Here is an 18,864-nt window from a genome sequence, read left to right on the forward strand (position 1 = left end):
CCCTTATCGGAGATAACATTGGCAAGTGTGTTCTCCCATGCAGTGGGCTTTCTTGCTGTTTTGTTGGTGGTTTCTTTTGCTGTGCAGAAGCTTTTATTTTGATGTAGTCCTGTTTGTTTATTTTCTCCTGGGTCTCCATTGTCCTAGGAGATACATGGGTAAAGATTGCTACAATGTATGTCTGATATTTTGCTGCTGGATTCTTCTAAGCATTTTATGATTTTCCGTCTTATGTTTATGTCCGTTATCCATTTTGAGTTTATTTTTGTGTATGGTTTAAGTTGGTGGTTCAGTTTCATTTTTTGTAAGTATCTGTCCAATTTTCCCAACACCATTTATTGAAGACTGTCTTGACTCCACTATGCTCTTGCCGCCTTTGTCAGATAATAATGGAGCATAGTGGCTTGGGTGGGTTTCTGGGTTCTGTTCTGTACGCCTGCTTTGAACAGAGTGTGTTCTGTGTTATCTATCACTAGCTGTTGTATTAGTTAGCAACAGTGTAACCTACGTTTGCCCACCCGTCGTGTCCTCGTTCGCCTGTTGGTCCCGTTCACGAAGCCCCTCAATGGCCCCCGCAGCAAGCAGGCCACGTCCTCCTGTGGACTCTGGGACCCCACACATCGTCCTTCCGAACCCCCTAGCTGCTGGCCCACGTGCCCCCACCTGGAGTGAGAGAGGAGCTTGCCTGCGCCTCTGCAGGGGCTCGACCGGGAAAGGCCTCCATGGGGACGCTGGACACAGACCAGTGCCCACAGCACACGCCGCCAGCACACGCCTACGCACGGAGGCAATGCCTGACGTCAGGAACCAGCTGTCCCTGGCAGTGACCTCAGCGCTTTTCCCTCCTGTGCTCACTGCCCGCCCCTCACAGGAAATCAAGAGCTAAAGACCCGAGGTCCCTGTTTCAACCCAGAACCAATACCTGCGAGCAAGTTCCCGGCCAAGACCAAGGCATCCTGATGGGCGGCGAGGTCCAGCGGGAACCACGCCGACGAGAGCAGTGCCAGGATCGCTGGGGCCATCCCAACGGTGCAGCTCTTCCTGGCCTCGTCCGAGGCGCTCAGCGGGGGCACCCTGGGGGCAGACGTGTGCGCGGCCACGTTACAGAAACATTTTAAAGCAAACGCTCTTTTGTTGTTTTATTGATTACTTTAGAGAGCAAGGAAGGGGGAGAGAGAAATGCCAGTTGAGCAAAACATCCATCGGCTGCCTCCTGCAGCCCCAGCGCGGGCCCGCCCGTCCGCACCGGCACATTCGTTCATGGACGACGCCCACGAGCCGAGCGCACTGGCCAGCTCCAGAGCAGGCAGCCTGGCTTCCCTCTGAACCACAGGCCTGTCACTGGCCCCGCACACCAGCTCAGCGACTGACGATCAGCTTGCCTCTCTCCTGTGACCCACAGCTCTGCGCAGCCACCGGAGCCGAGGAAGCCAGAGGCCGGACAGATCAGAGCGTCTTGTGGCTCCTCCCTCACCTCGGAGCACTGCACTCAGGCAGGAGCAGGGCGGGCTTGGCTGAAACTGCAGCTGCTCCGAGGTGCTTGTTGCAGGAAATCATCACCGAGACGGGAGCGCCTCCAGCGGACACGGCTCCTTGGCCGTGATGGGCGGGGCTTCCCAGCGTGCCCTGAGCCATGTCTGAGGAACAGCAGCTCCCTCACTCCGCTGCTGGACAGCCCGCAGGCTGCAAACCGGACTCCCCACTAGACTCCTCGCCAGACTCCGTGCTAGACTCCCACCTGCAGCACAGCACCCTCCGCCCACTCCTGTGGCCGCCGCACGGCCGCGGTGGGTCACGTTAGATTTTAAACAAAAATGCGTCCACAGCCGAAACCGGTTTGGCTCAGTGGATAGAGCATCGGTCTGCAGACTAAAAGGTCCCAGGTTCGATTCCGGTCAAGGGCATGTACCTTGGTTGCGGGCACATCCCCGGTAGGGGGTATGCAGGAGGCAGCTGGTCGATGATTCTCTCTCATCGATGTTTCTAGCTCTCTATTGTACAATACATCCAGTTTACTACCTCTAGGGGCAGAGTCTGGTGGTCTGGTGCTGTGTGGCTCATACCCTGTTTTTCCTGAGGCAGTTCTAAAGGTCACATTCTCACGGGAAGTCTCCTTTCCTCTCTGTGAAAAATCAATTTTATATATATATATATATATATATATATATATATATATATATATTTTAAATGAAGATGTATCTTTTTATTTTTATTTTTTTAATATATTTTATTGATTTTGTACAGAGAGGAAGGGAGAGAGATAATCAAAAACATCGATGAGAGAGAAACGTCGATCAGCTGCCTCTTGCACACCCCTTACTAGAGATATGCCCGCAACCAAAGTACATGCCCTTGACCGGAATCGAACCCGGGACCCTTCAGTCCCCAAGCCAACGCTCTATCCATCGAGCCAAACCGGTCTCGGCTCAATGAAATATATTTTAAAAAAAAGTGCACCCACATGTTCTATCCGCAGTGACCAATCCTAAAGAGAGGCAGCGCCTGGCCAAGGGCAGTGCGTCCTCCCGGACACCACAGGCTGCAGGCCCATGGTCGGGTGGTATGAGAGGCCCTCCGTCCTGTCCATGGCCCTCTCTCCCTCCTCCTCTCTCTAGAATCAATGAAAACGGGTCCTCGGGGAGGACAGGAAAAGGCAGTCTTGAACAATGAAAACGGGTCCTCGGGGAGGACAGGAAAAGGCAGTCTTGAACAATGAAAACGGGTCCTCGGGGAGGACAGGAAAAGGCAGTCAAGAACACGGGGTTCTTGTCGCTGAGCCTCCCCACGCCGAGGAGCAAGCCTGGAGCCCGTTCCTCGGAACCAGCTCGGTGCTGCCAGCAGCTCCTGCCACCGGTCCCAACGCCAAAGCACAGAACACGCTCCGGGGCTTCCCCAGCCAGGGGACCAGGGACGGCACAGGAAGACACAGCTCCTATCGCCCACCCGCAGACGCCACGAGCCGAGCAAAACTTACCCACAATGCCAACCGAGGCTCCAGGTGCAGACGGGGAAGGCGGTCGAAAGGAGACACAGAGCTTCACAGCACCCGAACTGGAGGAAGGACAACAGAGTCACCGGACACAGGAGCTGCTTCAGCCGCACAGACCGTGTCTACCGCGGGCCGTGCGCCCTTCGCCCCAGCTAAGGCTGCCTGGCCTCCCCTGGTGTACAGCCCCCAGGCCTCCCCTGGTGTACAGCCCTCAGTCCTCCCCTCCCCCTGCCTGCACTGCCCCCACCTTCCCCCTCCCCCTGCCTGCACTGCCCCCACCTTCCCCCTCCCCCTGCCTGCACTGCCCCCACCTTCCCCCTCCCCCTGCCTGCACTGCCCCCACCTTCCCCCTCCCCCTGCCTGCACTGCCCCCACCTTTCCCCCCTCCCCCTGCCTGTACTGCCCCCACCTTCCCCCCTCCCCCTGCCTGTACTGTCCCCACCTTCCCCCCTCCCCCTGCCTGTACTGCCCCCACCTTCCCCCCTCCCCCTGCCTGTACTGCCCCCACCTTCCCCCCTCCCCCTGCCTGTACTGCCCCCACTTTCCCCCTCCCCCTGCCTGCACTGTCCCCACCTTCCCACCTCCCCCTGCCTGTACTGTCCCCACCTTCCCCCTCCCCCTGCCTGCACTGCCCCCACCTTCCCCCCTCCCCCTGCCTGTACTGCCCCCACCTTCCCCCTCCCCCTGCCTGCACTGCCCCCTCCCCCCTCCCCCTGCCTGCACTGCCCCCACCTTCCCCCTCCCCCTGCCTGCACTGCCCCCACCTTCCCCCTCCCCCTGCCTGCACTGCCCCCACCTCCCACCCTCCCCCTGCCTGCACTGCCCCCCTCCCCCCCTCCCTGCACTGTCCCCACCTTCCCCCCTCCCCCTGCCTGTACTGCCCCCACTTTCCCCCTCCCCCTGCCTGCACTGCCCCCACCTTCCCACCTCCCCCTGCCTGTACTGTCCCCACCTTCCCCCCTCCCCCTGCCTGCAGTGTCCCCTGCCTTCCCACTCTGCCCAGCTGGTATGTCCACCCTCAGACCATACTACAGGAGCTGCAGGCAGGGTCCCCTCTGTCTTACAGTGCGAGCCTAGAACAGTGCCTGACACACAGGCCCCGATGAACACAAACACGTAACGTGTATGACACTCTGAACAAACCGAAGGGAAACCAAACCGGAGCCCACACAGCCTGAAAGAGTTGGACTCGTAGTGAGTTCCCAAGGAAGATCTCTCATCCTAAACCAACTTTGGCCATTTTCTGCCTGTCATTTTCCCGAGTAGGAGAAACATATTTCCTCCTATATAATAAAAGGGTAATATGCAAATAGACCAAAAGCGGGACAAACAACCAATCAAAGTGTGATATGCTAAGCACCCTCAACCACGCACAATGACATGCACTGACCACCAGGGAGCAAGACAGTCGAACAGCTGACCAGTCGCTATGATGTGCACTGATCACTAGAGGGCGGATGCTCCAAACGGTAGGTTAGCTTGCTGCTGGGGTCTGGCTGATTGGGACTGAGTGAGATGGGCCAGACATGCCCTGGAGCATGTCCCTCCCCACAGTCCCTCCCCGGCCCAATCATGCACCAGTGGGGCCTCTCAGCCTAGCCTGCACCCTCTTGCAATCTGGGACCCTCTTGCAACCGGGGGATGGAGAGCCCGTTTCAGCCCGATCTCGGAGCCCACTCCCTCGCAGGGGGCCAGGAGCAGGGCTCAGGACTGGTGAGCGCTGCTGCGGTGAGCCTCCCGGTCGGAGCCTGCGGCAGGCACGGGGGCCAGGAGAGCGTGAGCGGTAGGCGGGAGCTGCAGGTTTCAGCCCAATCCCTGCAGGCCACCCAGAAGGACCCCACCTGTGAACAGATTCGTGACCAGGCCTCCAGTCCTATCTAATAAAAGAGTAATATGCAGATTGACCATCACTCCAACACACACTATGGCTGCCCCCATGTGGACACATGATGGCCACCACAAGATGGCCAACAGGGGAGGGCAGTTGGGAGGGACCAGGCCTGCAAGGGAGGGCAGTTAGGGGTGACCAAGCCAGCAGAGGAAGGACGTTGGGGGCAAACAGGCTGGCAGGGGAGCAGTTAGATATCAATTAGGCTGGCAGCGGAGTGGTTAGGGAGTGATCAGGCTGGCAGGCAGAAGCAGTTAGGGGCAATCAGGAAGGCAGGCAGGCAAGCAGTTGGAAGCCAGCCGTCCTGGATTGTGAGAGAGAGGTCCAAGGCAGTCAGATATCCGTCAAGGGGTCCCAGATTGGAGGGGTGCAGGCTGGGCTGAGGAACACACCCCCCCCCCCACCATCCCCATGCACAAATTTCATGCACCGGGCCTCTAGTCTATATTATAAAAGCCTACGTGACCATCATGGCGGAATGACCAAAAAGACCAGTCGCTATGATACGCACTGACCACCAGGGGCGGACACTCAATGCAGGAGCTGCCCCTGGTGGCCACTGCACTCCCACAGGGGGAGCACCGCTCAGCCAGAGCCGGGCTCATGGCTGGTGAGCGGAGCGGTGGTGGCAGAGCCTCTCCCGTCTCCACAGCAGCGCTAAGGAGCACAAGCCGAGCGCAAGCCGAGCCACAAGGAACAGCGAGCAGGCAGGTGGTAAGGAGCGAGGGTCCCGGACTGCCAGGGTCCGGATCCGGGCCTCCAGGATATGTGTGTGTGTGTGTGTGTGTGTGTGTGTGTGTGTTAATATTCCTCAAACCGTGGACCTGACTACACACGAGCATACAGTTTTGAATTGTGCCTTTTTTTCATCCAATATTACAATTCAGGTTATATCTCTGTAAACTGTTGAAAATTCTCCAAGCCTCATATTAATAAGTTACATAATAAATGCACTACCATCTACACTGAATTTAGTCATAATCAGAACTCATTCATTCTTGGGTTCATTTCCAATTTCACCATCATAAATCCTGATAAAATAATTACATTATACAAAATCCTGTTGGCATATCTGGTTTTTACCCCTTAGTATATACTACAAAGTCACTGAGTCAGTTATATGAGAGACAGTTTACACTTCTGATAAAACCCATTCAAATTATGGTAGTTTTTATTTTGACTTTTATGTCTTCCTGATTTTTTTAAATTGAGTATTTGCTACTTTAATCCATCAGAACAAAGTTGTTTATGTTCCCATTGAAATAAACCAAGATTTTCCTCAAAGAATCAGTTTCTTAGGAAGCCCCACATATGAATCTAACATCACCTTACCATTAAGAACTGACCTGCCCTCGCTGGTGTGGCTCAGTGCATAGTGCACTGGCCTGCAGACTGCAGGGTCCTGTTCTACCTGATCAAGGGCACTTGCCCGGATCATGGGCTGGATCCCCACGACAGGGCATGCACGAGGCAGCCGATTCATGATTCTCTCTCATCATTGATGTTTCTTTTTAAAAATATATATTTTATTGATTTTTTTACAGAGAGGAAGGAAGAGAGATAAAGTTAGAAACATCTCTGAGAGAGAAACGTCGATCAGCTGCCTCCTGCACACCTCCGACTGGGGACGTGCCCGCAACCAAAGTACATGCCCTTGACCGGAATCAAGTCTGGGACCTTTCAGTCCGCAGGCCAACTCTCTAGCCACTGAGCCAAACCGGTTAGGGCTGATGTTTCTCTCTCTCTCTCTCTCTCTCTCTCTCTCTCTCTCTCTCTCTCTCTCCCCCCCCCCCACCCCTTTCCTTTCCTCTCTGAAATCAATAAAAATATATTAAAAGGAAAAAAACAAAACAAAAACTGACCTTATGGTCCTGGTTAGTGGCTCAGTGGTTAGTGTCAGGCCTCACACCAAAGGGTCTCGGGTTTGATTCCCAGCCAAACGCATGTACTTGGGTTGTAGGTGTGACCCCTGACCCAGTTGTGGTGCAGAGGCAACCAATCAATGTGTCGCTCTCTCTCTCTTCCCCCTTCCATTCTCTCTAAAAATCAATGGAAAGCTGAAACCGGTTTGGCTCAGTGGATAGAGCATCGGCCTGCGGACTAAAAGGTCCTGGGTTCGATTCCGGGCAAGGGCATGAACCTTGTCTGCGGGCACATCCCCAGTAGGGGGTGTGCAAGAGGCAGCTGATCGATGATTCTCTCTCATCGATGTTTCTAACTCTCTATCCCTCTCTCTTCCTCTCTGTAAAAAATCAATTAAAAAATTTTTTTTCCTCAGAAAATAAAAGGGAGGTGCAGAAAATAATGAAATGTTTAAAAAAATAAAAATAAAAATCATTGGAAAAAATATCCTTGGGTAAGAATTAACAACAGCCGAAACCGGTTTGGCTCAGCGGTAGAGCGTCGGTCTGTGGACTGAAAGGTCCCAGGTTCGATTCCGGTCAGGGGCATGTACATTGGTTGCGGGCATATCCCCAGTGGGGGGTGTGCAGGAGGCAGCTGGTCGATGTTTCTCTCTCATCATCGATGTTTCTAGCTCTCTCTCTCCCTTCCTCTCTGTAAAAAATCGATAAAATATATTTAAAAAAAAAAAAAAAGAAAAGAATTAACAACAACAAAGAAGTGACCTTACAAAGGAGCACAGATGAATCTCAATGAGCCCGGCCAGCGGAGAAGACTCACCGTGAGCGCGCGTGTGGTGGCAGTGACCAGCTGGTGCAATACAGCCGCAATGACCCGGGACAGGTTGTTCTCCATGGTGACATCTGTGATGCTTGGCAGTAAGTTATAGCCTCTATATATTCTAGTAAGAAAAGGGTGGAGACTAAAGTGTATTCTTAGAGCGTATGACCTTTTCAAAATTCAAATGGCATTTAGAAGTTTAAGATTAGAGGCTACAAGAAGTTAAAGCAGTCTTGGCTTTTAAGTTAAAGAGTGGAAATATGATATGCTAAGGCCGCTCAACCACTCGCTATGACGTGCACTGACCACCAGGGGGCTTGTTGTTGGGGTCTGGCAAATCAGGACTGAGTGACAAGGCCAAACAAACTCTGGAGCCCTCCCAAGGTCCCTCCCCGGCAGGCCAACCTCTCGTGTCCCTCCCAGCCCCGATCATGCACCAGTGGGGTCCCTCAGCTTGGCCTGCTCTCTCTCACAATCCGGAACCCCTAGGGGGATGTCTGAGGGCTGGTTTCGGCCCAATCCAGCAGGCCAGGCCGAGGAGCCGCCTGCCCCTGGTCGCACTTGTAGAAGAGCTTTGGGACAAGCCTGACACGAAAGCGAGGCTGCTCCCTGAGGAAGCGTGGACCCCCTGAGGCTCCCCACCCCCCGTGCACCGGCCTCTAGTCCTTATATAAACAATGGCTGAGCCCTGGCAGGTGAGTCAGCTCACACCAAAAGGTGGCGGGTTCAACTCCCAGCCAGGCACACCCCGGCTGCAGTTCCATCCCTGGTCGGGAATGCATGCGGGAGGCAACTGATCGATGTGTCTCTCTCACATCAATGTTTCTTCTCTTCTCTTTTCTCTCTCTCTCTTTTTTTTTTCTTTCTCTCTCTCTCCCCTCTCCACCCTTCCTTCCTTCCACTCTCTAAAAGTCAATGGGAAAATATCCTCAGGTGAGAATTAACAAAAAGTAAATAAATAAATAGCCCACTCATCTAAAATTAAAGGGCCCAGGAAGACCACCGAAGGGAGCCATCCCATGGCCAGGCTCAGATGAGGCAGCACCAGTCCTACAGAGGCGCACCCTCAGCACGCGGCTCGTGCCGAACTGAAGCTTAGGTGTCACTGCGCGTGCCTGGGCGAGCTAAGGGGGCGGGAGCTAAATCCTGAAAAAGAACAAACACTATCAAAGGAAGACGATCTGCTCAAGCACCTTCAGCTCCACACGGGCTCTTCGCCCGGAAAGCCGGCTTAGAGGCCCGCCCGGAAGCGCGGCCGGGACGGCGCTCCCGGCGGGCCCGTACCTGGTGATGGTGCTGACGGAGAAGTGGGAGGCGGGCGGCGCCTCGTGCATGAGGAGCTTCAGGTAGACGCTGCTCTGGTCTCTGGCCACGGCCACGACGGGGTCCGCCTGCCCCTGGTCGCACTTGTAGAACAGCTTGGGGACAAGCCTGGCGTGAAAGCGAGGCTGCTCGCTGAGGACGCACCGACCCCCTGCGGCTCCCCACCCCTCAGTCAGGGTGGCTAGGCCCCCAGCACGCCACCCGGGGCGCCCCCTTCTCTCCGGGGGGCGCTCTCAGCATGTCGGGGATCTCCCGTCACAGGCCACACCCTCCCCAAGCTCCACGGAGCCCAAAGCAGAGCCCGGGCCTCTCCCGGCATCCACGTGCGGAGCGTCTGCAGGGTTTGTGTGAGCGCGTGGACTGCCCCGCTGGCAGGAGGGCGCACCACTCTCAGAAACAACCGCTGTTTTACTTGCAAACCCGGTATCTTTCCTCCGAGACTTGGTCATCAAGCACCATTTTTCAAGGTATAAAAACTGCAATCGTCTTCAGAAGATGGTAAAGACCCAAAACCTCTGACCAGGCCAGTCACACAAACCCAGTTAAGGCAGCAAAAGCTACCCCGCTCGGGTCACTGCGAAATGCAAATACCGGCACTGGAAGCGGAAAGATGTCCCAGATTTCACGGGTTTTCTTTGAGTGGTTTGGTTACAAAGGTTTTTATTTACTTTTAAAAAATTTTCCTTAGATTTTGTTCGGTAAAGATGTTGTTTTTTAAGAGAAATACCAGTTTCTTCCTAAAAAACTGACACATGTTTAACCTGCTCTGACCTATGCTGGGGAGCGGAACTGGCACACACAGTCCCGCCCGGGAGTGAGACCGGCCTGTGGGGGGAGCACCCAACCCAGAGCCCACTGCCAGGACGCAGCCACGAGAATGAAAACCTAAGTCCACACACAGCCTGGTGGGCAACGTGCCTCATGGGCACCAAGAGCAGAAATGAGAGTGCCCGCCACCTGTGAGCGAGTGCACAGAACACGGGCCTGTGAGGGCCGCTCTGCACCTGCTGCAGCGCCGGCCCCTCAGGTCCACGCGGAGAAGCCAGGGCAGCAGCCAGCCACCCTCCGGCCCCGCTGACAGATCGTCCGAGGCCAGCCTCCGGAGAGGGCGCGGCTCTGGGCCCGGGCTGCGGGCGGGAGCGGGGAGTGCGCCGATGGGCACAGGGCCTTGTGGGGCGATGGGACTGTTCTGCCCCTGGACTGTGGTGATGGCTACAGGCCGTGAGGGTACTGAAGACCTTGTACATTGCACTTGACTGTCTGCAAATTACACCTCAAAAAGCTATTAGAAAAAAAAGAGCATCCAAAAGCTTGGCCTTAGTAACTCAACTTCCAAAATTATGCAGGAAGATGTTTGTGTAGCAGCGTTGACTGGAAGGAGCACGGCTCAGTATTTAAATGAAAGAGCTTCCGCCCTGGCTGGTGGGGCTCGGCAGGTGGTGCCACTCTGCACACCCCAGGTCACGGTTCTAGTCCCCATCAGGGCACGTACCCGGGTTGTGGGCATGATTACCAGTTGGGATTCAGGAAGGAGACAACTGATTAATGTGTCTTTATCTCCCTCTCCCTCTCTCCCTTTCTCTAAAATAAGTGAAAAAAAGATAAATTTAATATCCAACCAAATAATCTACCTAATAACAGGATAATAAGCAAATGGGTCGAGACACTATCACGTAACAACCGATCAGCAGCTGCATGCCCGCCCCCTGCGCAGCCTAGTGACGTGAGGCTCATGTCCCGATCCCGGCAACAGGCACCAGAAAGCAGAAATGAAATGTGGGAAATTTGGGATGGATTGCCCCAAAGAGGCCTGGCTCCGGCTCTTTGGGGCAATCCATCAAGGAGCCCGGGTAGGTGGCAGGGCTTATCTCTTTGAGGCTTGCAGGGCTCCCACACTGTAAGAGGGCACAGGCCAGGCTGAGGACTGCCCGCCACCAAGTGCACGGCCCACTAATATTTATATAAAGGCTTATCACAATCACATAGTGAAAACTGGCACTAGTTAAAATTTCTCTTCTAGAAGAGTATTTGGCAACTGGAAGTTGATAATATGTTAAGTGGCAATTACTAGATTACAAAACTGTATATATTTTATCCCAATTACAGAGCAAAATGCTAAGTGACCATCTCCCAGCGGTAGAAGGGAAGGCGAGTCCCTATGCTCAGAAGACTGGGCGTGGAGCTGTGGCCGCAGGGGTCAGCGCCCTGTTGCTGTGTCGGTGACGTTTGGGCTCACGGCCGTGAGCAGCGGCTTTCTCGATTCTTTAGGAGCGGCGGGAAGGGACTCCTAGCGAAGCAGGAAGGCTGCCCTCTGGCCTCAGAGCGTCCCGTCCCCTCCCCACGACGCCGGTGCTTTCACCAGGTAAGGGGCCGAAGAGAAAGCCGCTGGCCAGTACCTCACGAGCGACGTGGCGGCGACGTGCCGCACTCGGGGGTCCTCGTCCCCCAGCAGGCAGAGGACCACGCTGTTGAGCACCCGCTCCTGCAGCCTCAGCAGCTGTCGGAGGAGAGAGAGGCAGCGGTGCTCACCTGGGCTTTGGTGAGCGGCTTCGGAGAGGCAGCGAGGAAGAGCGCGCGGTCAGCAGCCGAGCTCACGCCGCGCGTCACAGTGGCTCGAGGAGGCGGGTGAGCCAGGCAGAGGCACCAGCGCGCCCGCCGGGACGCTGGCGGCGGAGGGCACCCCCCGCGGGAGCGCTGCTTACCCCGGTGTAATGGTGAGCCCCTCTGTGAAGGTGTTCTGCTTTTGCTTCCAGAAAGCTCACCAACCTAACGAGAGAAACGTTTCACAATGAGAACCCATCCCTCCGCCAGCACCTGACAGACCCCGTGAGGGCAGGCCGCGGGGGTCAGTCCAGGCGCGGGAGGCAGGCAGCACTCACTAAATGGCGGGAAGACCACTGTGTCACACTCTCCTAATCCTAGGCTCCGCCAATCAGAAGCGCTGAGCAAACTGCTTTCTTCCAAAGCAACAGCAGCGTGCATTATATTGGAAGACTCCGGGCCTGCAGACTCAGTCACACGTGGGAGGCGCTGCACTGTCTCCCCTGTACCCCCAGGAGGCGCTCACGCCCGGCTGTGGCCCCTCGGAGGGGCCACACCCTAATTCTCAGAGATGTTCCGAGGATGCAGCAAATGCCCGCAGAGGGCGGCCGGCACGCGCCTGGCACAGACCAGCCTCGAGGCGGAGCTCAGAGCCCCTGGAAGGAAGGAACCTTCCTCTGACCGAAAGCCTGAGCTTCGCAGGGACGTGAGGAACCAGCCCATCAGCTCACGTTCCACACGGAGCGGCCGTCTGGCCCACGCCTGGGCGGTGAGCACGCTCCTACGGACCAGAGCTGCCAGGCCCTCCCCACACGCTCAGGCCGGAGAGCCGGCACTGCCCTCGGCCGCGCTGAGGGTTTGAGCGGGCAGCGGAGACAGCAAAGCGCTGTCAGCCCCAAGCCTCTGGGCTCTGGGCACAGGCGACTGCCTGCACCAGCAGGGGCCCCCGACTCTACCGCCGGGTCAGCTGGGACGCTCACTCCGGGCTCATGGTGACCACCACCCCTGCGCCAGGCCAGGCCGTTGGATGCCCGCGCCCTCGGGGGGCCTGTGCCCGCACCTGAAGTCCGTCTCCGCGAGCGTCTCCAGCAGCTCCGTCCTCACCAGCCAGTAGGAGCTGCTCCGCAGGCTCAGCACGTCGGTGAGCAGCTGCAGCCCCAGGTCGCTGTAGCTGCTGCTGCAGAGGCTCATGACGCAGTGCTGGAAAGAAGGCCACGTGGCGGCGTCAGAAGTCCACACACTCACACACACCGGCCCACGTGCACCTCACGTGAGCACACACCGGTCCACGTGCACCTTACACACACACCGGCCCACGTGCACCTCACATACACACACATTGGTCCCTGTGCACCTCACGCATACACACACACACACACACACACACACACGGTCCAAGTCCTCAGAGACTTGCGATACACGCTTTACCACAGCAAACTTGAGTTTCAAAGTGTGTCCCTGTCATATAACTTCGTTTTCCTTTTCCTCCATTTCTGCCTCAGTCACGGCCTCTCCTCCCAGACACCCCCCCATGAACGAACATTCATCAGCAGAAAGAGGGGGTGGCACCATCTCCCGCCACTTCTAATGCATCTGGGACCCAGAGCCAACCCCCCCTCGCCCTTCCTGACGTCACTGCGGCCTCAGCGCAGCGGGTGGCTGGCGGGTGATGGTGAGCCCGGTGGACACAAAGGCTGCCCAGCTGCCAGGCAGAGCACGGGCCGCCCCGTCTCAGACAGACATGACTGCTGCCCCCAAGCCTCATCCAGCTGTGTGTGCGCTACGGCCTCACGGAGGTGTCGTTTTTAATGCAGGTTTGACATGCACATTAGCCAAGGTCTACCTCCACATACACTCTTTACAGAAAGGTACGTTTCACACCAGCTGACCCCGTGAGGATATTCTGAGGATCAAAACCTTTAAAACAGTCCATCGAACTGTCAGTGTACAGGCAACGGTTGTCCCTAAAGCGAAGTGACGGATACACAGACGTTTATTCTCGTTGGCGACGCTGCGTGTGGACACGTGCCGTCTCAGCTGTCCTAACGGGAAGGTCCCCAACACGCAAGGGGAGGTTCCCGGCGCTCACCCGCACAGCTGCACACGCCAACTTGCAAGTGACGGACGACTCATCCTTCAGTGTTTTCTGCAGCAAAGGAACGCAGTCCACCAGAGAAAACGTGTTTCCTGAACGGAGCAAGCCACAAGCCCCTTTGGGTGAACTTGAACTTGGCAATGACACCCAGAGGGCAACCCTCAGAAACTGGCTGCTACCTGTGAGCGCTCGGACGGAGCCCAGCCAGTCCCCCGCCTGGAAGCGGGACCTGCCGAGGATGGAGCAGACGAGCGCCCCGCAGAGGATGGCCGTGGCCCCGCGCACCTGCGGGTCTCCGTGGTCGATGTAGCCGAGGACGTCCGAGACGTACTGCTCCTCTGCGGGACCAACGCAGCACGTCAGAGCCCATGGAGCCTCCCGCAGAGGGCACAGGGGAGGGGGGGGGCACCCACAAAGGCAGGAAGGAGAGCACAGGAGCGTGGGAAGCTTGAAAATTCTAGATTCGCCGAAACCCGTTTGGCCCAGTGGATAGAGCGTCGGCCTGCGGACCAAAAGGTCCCGGGTTCGATTCCGGTCAAGGGCATGTGCCTTGGTTGCGGGCACATCCCCAGTAGGGGGTGTGCAAGAGGCAGTTGATCGATGATTCTCTCTCATCGATGTTTCTTTTTTTTAAAATATATTTTAATGATTTTTTTTTTTCCCCACAAAGGGAGAGATAGCTAGAAACATTGATGGGAGAGATACATCGACCAGCTGCCTCCTGCACACCCCCTACCAGGGATGTGCCCACAACCAATGTACATGCCCTTGACCGGAATCGAACCTGGGACCTTTAGGTCCGCAGGCTGACACTATCCACTGAGCCAAACCGGTTTCGGCTCATTGATGTTTCTAACTCTCTCTTCCTCTCTGTAAAAAATCAATAAAATATATATTTTTAAAAATTCTAGATTCAAGGTGGCAGACAACACAGCAGGTTAGAATTCCAGGTTGTCAGCCAATAAGCAAAATTCTAGCTTTCTCCTTCAGGACAGATAAGGAAAATTCGAACTAGTCCCCAGTTACATGAATTCGGAAGCACAGGCCGGTCGCCGCCCAGAGAGAGGGAAGGGAGAGGAGAATGCCAGAAGGGCCACTCTGCCCACCACTTGCTCCTAACGCGGCGAGTCCCAGAGCGCGCCACCAGCCCCCGGCACCCCGTGCCCCGGCACCGCGCCCGGCCCCCGTCTGACGTGAACCTGCTCAGTGGGACGTGCTGTAAACTGACTACACGCACATCTGTGCTCCTGGTAAAATCTACGGCGCCACTGGACCTGCGTTCCCAGAACTCTGCTGTGAGCACCCCAATCGAACACGGCGAGGACAGCAGACACCGCGGACACGGCGGACACGGCGGCCAGGGCCGTGCGGACATGCCATCATGTGCTGTCCGCTGTGCGGACACGGCGGCCCGGGCCATACGGACACGGCAGCGTGTGCTGTGCGGACACGGCGGCCAGGGCCGTGCGGACATGCCATCATGTGCTGTACAGACATGCCATCGTGTGCTGTGCGGACACGGCGGCCAGGGCCGTGCGGACATGCCATCATGTGCTGTACAGACATGCCATCGTGTGCTGTGCGGACACGGTGGCCCGGGCCATGCGGACACGGCAGCGTGTGCTGTGCAGACACGGTGGCCCGGGCTGTGCGGACACGCCATCGTGTGCTGTGCGGACATGGCAGCCTGTAACGTGCGGACACGGTGGCGTGTGCTGTACGGACACGGCGGCGTGTCTGTACAGACACGGCAGACACGTCTTCGTGTGCTGTGCAAACACAACGGCCCAGGCTGTGTGGACACAGCGGCGTGTGCTGTACAGACACGGCGGCCCATGCCGTGTGGACACGCCACAGCGGACACAGCGGCATGTGCTGTGCGGACACAGCAGACACAGCGGACACGCCATCGTGTGCTGTACGGACACGGCGGCCCATGCCGTGTGGACATGCCACAGCGGACACAGCGGCATGTGCTGTGCGGACACAGCAGACACAGCGGACACGCCATCGTGAGCTGTACGGACACGGCGGCTCGGGCTGTGCGGACACAGCGGACACGCCATCGTGTGCTGTGCGGACACAGCGGACACGCCATCGTGTGCTGTAGACAGTCCCGCAGAGCGAGGCCGGTCAGCGCGGAGACCGCTGCCCCCTCCCCTCCTCGGACGGCAGGAGGGAGTCTCCCAGGGAAGGGGCGAGGCGCAGGGCTGAGGAAGGAGGGTGGAGGGCTGCGTACCGGGGTGCTCCGCGGCGTCCGGGGGGGCCCGGTACAGCTTGCTGAAGAAGGCCTCCGGGTACAGGGCCACCGCAGCGCCCACACAGCTGAGCGCCAGCGCCTTCACGCTCACCCGCACGTCCCTGTCCGGGACCAGCGCTGCAAGGACACCTGCCGTCACCGCAGCTCGCGGCAGCCAACGCTGAGGCCCCGCTGAGCAGCTGCCCTCCGCCTTCACCGTTCCTTCCCCCCACACCCCCTACCCCCAACCCCCTCACCCTTCCTCTCCCCCCGCAGCCCCGACACCCCAACTCCCTCCACCCCCCACACCCCCAACCCCCTCCACCCCCACACCCCACACCCCGCCTCACGGCCTCCCTCACCGTGCCTCCCCCCACACCCCCCACACCCCCCACCCTACCTCACGGCCTCCCTCACCATGCCTCCCCCCCACACCCCCACCCGCCTCGCGGCCCCCTCACCGTGCCTCCCCCCCACACCCCCCACCCGCCTCGCGGCCCCCTCACCGTGCCTCTCCCCCGTCAGCAGGAACGAGGCGGCCAGGAGGCGGACGCAGTGGGTGAGGGGCGCGGAGTCGCCGTCGTCGGGCCGGCCGATGTCGCCCCTGAGGCGGCAGGGCTGGAACAGACCCCGGCTTGTCTAAGGGGGACACACGGCACCCAGCGGCTCGGCAGGGCCCGCATGGGCGGTGCGGGCACAGGCCGCTCTGCTGGGTGCCACCTGCTTCCGGCGCCATCAGGGCCGGGGCTGGGCAGGGGCGCTCAGCGGGAGGAGCTGGGGGAGGAGGGGACAGGGGGCGCTCAGCGGGAGGAGCTGGGGGAGGAGGGGACAGGGGGCGCTCAGCGGGAGGAGCTGGGGGACCTAGAGTGACCATGAGGAGGCTGTGGGCGCCTAGTGCAGCCACTCCTCGCCCTCAGGCGTTCACGATCCCTGGGGCAGGCGGCTCCTCAGAATCACACTGACCAGCCGCCCACCAGGACCCGAAACCAGGGCCTCAAAGAGACCCCGGCCCCGCCATCCACAACGGCCCGAAGGCGCACGGAGCCGGTGGCCTTGTGGACGGGAGAAACAAATGTGGCCGCACACAGGACGGAGTGAGGCCACGCTTAACAGGCAGGAATCCACACCTGCTACCACATGGGGGCCGAGGACGGGATGCTCAGTGGTCAGGGGATTCCACAAAAGGGCAACACTACAGGCCCCACACGGGGAGGCCGGGGAATCAATCCAGGGAGCGCACGCTGAGGAGGAGGCTGAGGAGGGAGGCTGGGGCCGAGGAGGGAGGCTGAGGGGGGAGGCTGGGGCTGAGGAGGAGGCTGGGGCTGCGGTGTCCGTGTGGGAAGGGGAGATGCCGGGAGACGAACGTGTAGCAGTCAACGACGTGAATGCACTGATGCCGCTGAGCGGGCAGGTCTGAGGTACGGGCGTTCCGACCAGCAACCGGCCAAAGGGACAGAAGCGAGAAGCGAGCCCGGCGCTGCGGGGCCAGGCGGACGGCCCGAGGGCAGGGGGCAGAAGCCTGGGGGCGGGGGGCGGGGGGCGGGGGGCAGAAGCCTGGGGGGGGGGGGGGCGACGTGACAGACAGCGGGACGCCCTCCTGGCCGGAGCCTCTCACCTTGTCCTGATCGCCTGGGTCGGCAGTGTCCTCTCTGGACACGGCCCGGTCCACGCTGCCGTCCGAGAGCTGCCGGCGGTGGCCCACGCCTCTCAGTAAGTGTGCCTGCTGAAGGGCTGCCGGACACGGCCCCGGTCAGCGAACGCCGGCGCACACGCACATGCACTCGCACACGCACACGCACTCGAACACGCACACCCAGGCCAGCGTGGGCCGGGGCGTCAGGCCAAGGACAGGGCGCTGGCCCCTCGGCCTTCCTCCTCACCCACACCCGGGAAAGACACCGCGAAGACCAGCGAAGAGGGGCGGCCGCGCACGCCGGGACCACGTACCTGTGGACGCGGCTGTGAGGGAGGCGGCGTCCTCGGGAAGGCCCCCGGGCTCCTCCTCCTCCGCCTCCCCCCCCTCCTCCTCCTCCTCGTCCCCAGGCGGTGCCCCGAGCTGCATCCCCGCGTCCTGGCTGTCCGCGTCTAACACCTGGAGGGTGCAAAGGGCCGTGAGGCTCTGCCCTGCCGACCCCGAGCACAAGCCTAACTGCGAAGGCAAAGGCCAGAGCCACGCGGAGACGGCGTCCTGCACAGAGGCTACCCTGCCCACTGCGCCACACGGCCCACGCTGCCGGGCACGGCCCACTGCGCCCCCAGACCTGTAACTCCAGAAACTTCAGTCTGGAAATCCCTATTTGTTACATTTTTACCCGAGGAGGAGATTCCCCCCCCCCCATTTATTATTATTATTATTTTTTTTTTTTTTAGAGAGAGGGTGAAAGGGAAGGGGGGAGAGGGAGGGAGGGAGGAAGAAAAGGAGGGAGGGAGGGAGGAAGGGAGGAAGAGAGATGGATGTGAGAGAGCTTTCAGCAGAGCCCACACCATCGCCTAATCTAACTCTGCCCTCGTTCCACACAAGGCGCGGCCGCGCCCGCAGCGCGGGCCTCAGGAGGGCTGGGGCGGAGCGGGAGCCTCTGCACCGCCGGTGGGTCGGACGGGACGCGGTGCAGACCCCAGGCGCCCTGCCCACTCACGATTTCGGAGCTGTCGGAAGGGGTCACGGCGGAGTCGGGCCCCTCGGTGGTGGTCTGCGAGCTGTCGCTGAGCGGGGAGGAGGCCTGGGTGCCCTCGTTCAGGTCCAGGGCCGGGTCGGATGGGCCGGCGCTGACCTGGCTGGAGCTGCGGCTTAAGATATCCTCCTCGTCCCCGTCGGTGGCGGCGCCGGCCAGGTCCACGGAGTCCGGCTGGAGTGTGTGCTGGGCCCGGGGTTGCTCTGTGATGATGTCGTGGCCCGTGGAGTCGGCCGCGGAGCTGACGGAGCCCGGGGTGGAGACCCCGGAGGAGGCAGCCAGCTCCCCAGAGATCTCGCCCTTGCCTGAGGCTGAAGACAAAGGGCCAAGAAACATCGGCTGGGATCGAATGTTTGCAAAGATCCTCACGTTCACTGTCACTATTTAAACAGCAAACATCCTTAAACACAGTGAACATAGGAACTAGGGTATTTC

The 18,864-nt window shown here is 58.8% G+C and overlaps 2 protein-coding genes across 5 annotated transcripts in view; one reads left to right on the plus strand and one right to left on the minus strand.

The window, feature by feature from the left end:
* LRPAP1 (LDL receptor related protein associated protein 1) overlaps positions 1 to 18,864 on the plus strand; it is a 229,491-nt gene that overhangs the window by 163,750 nt on the left and 46,877 nt on the right. The window lies entirely within an intron of this gene.
* The window catches only part of HTT (huntingtin), an 89,456-nt gene that overhangs the window by 45,476 nt on the left and 25,116 nt on the right, over positions 1 to 18,864 (minus strand). For 3 of the 4 annotated variants that reach the window (XM_084903631.1, XM_084903629.1, XM_084903632.1), the window contains 14 exons: positions 18,394 to 18,740; positions 17,705 to 17,849; positions 17,373 to 17,488; positions 16,264 to 16,396; positions 15,758 to 15,895; positions 13,698 to 13,856; positions 13,513 to 13,610; positions 12,484 to 12,623; positions 11,585 to 11,648; positions 11,279 to 11,379; positions 8,844 to 8,990; positions 7,560 to 7,680; positions 2,975 to 3,051; positions 923 to 1,074 (listed from right to left, as the gene is read on the minus strand). In XM_084903631.1, coding sequence (XP_084759757.1) covers positions 923 to 1,074; positions 2,975 to 3,051; positions 7,560 to 7,680; positions 8,844 to 8,990; positions 11,279 to 11,379; positions 11,585 to 11,648; positions 12,484 to 12,623; positions 13,513 to 13,610; positions 13,698 to 13,856; positions 15,758 to 15,895; positions 16,264 to 16,396; positions 17,373 to 17,488; positions 17,705 to 17,849; positions 18,394 to 18,740 — 1,938 coding nt within the window. The remainder of the gene's footprint in view (positions 1 to 922; positions 1,075 to 2,974; positions 3,052 to 7,559; positions 7,681 to 8,843; positions 8,991 to 11,278; positions 11,380 to 11,584; positions 11,649 to 12,483; positions 12,624 to 13,512; positions 13,611 to 13,697; positions 13,857 to 15,757; positions 15,896 to 16,263; positions 16,397 to 17,372; positions 17,489 to 17,704; positions 17,850 to 18,393; positions 18,741 to 18,864) is intronic. The other variant, XM_084903630.1, reaches the window with a different exon arrangement.

The sequence above is a fragment of the Pipistrellus hanaki genome (assembly GCF_964339955.1).
Source record: "Pipistrellus hanaki genome assembly, chromosome: 1".
NCBI classification, from domain to species: domain Eukaryota; kingdom Metazoa; phylum Chordata; class Mammalia; order Chiroptera; family Vespertilionidae; genus Pipistrellus; species Pipistrellus hanaki.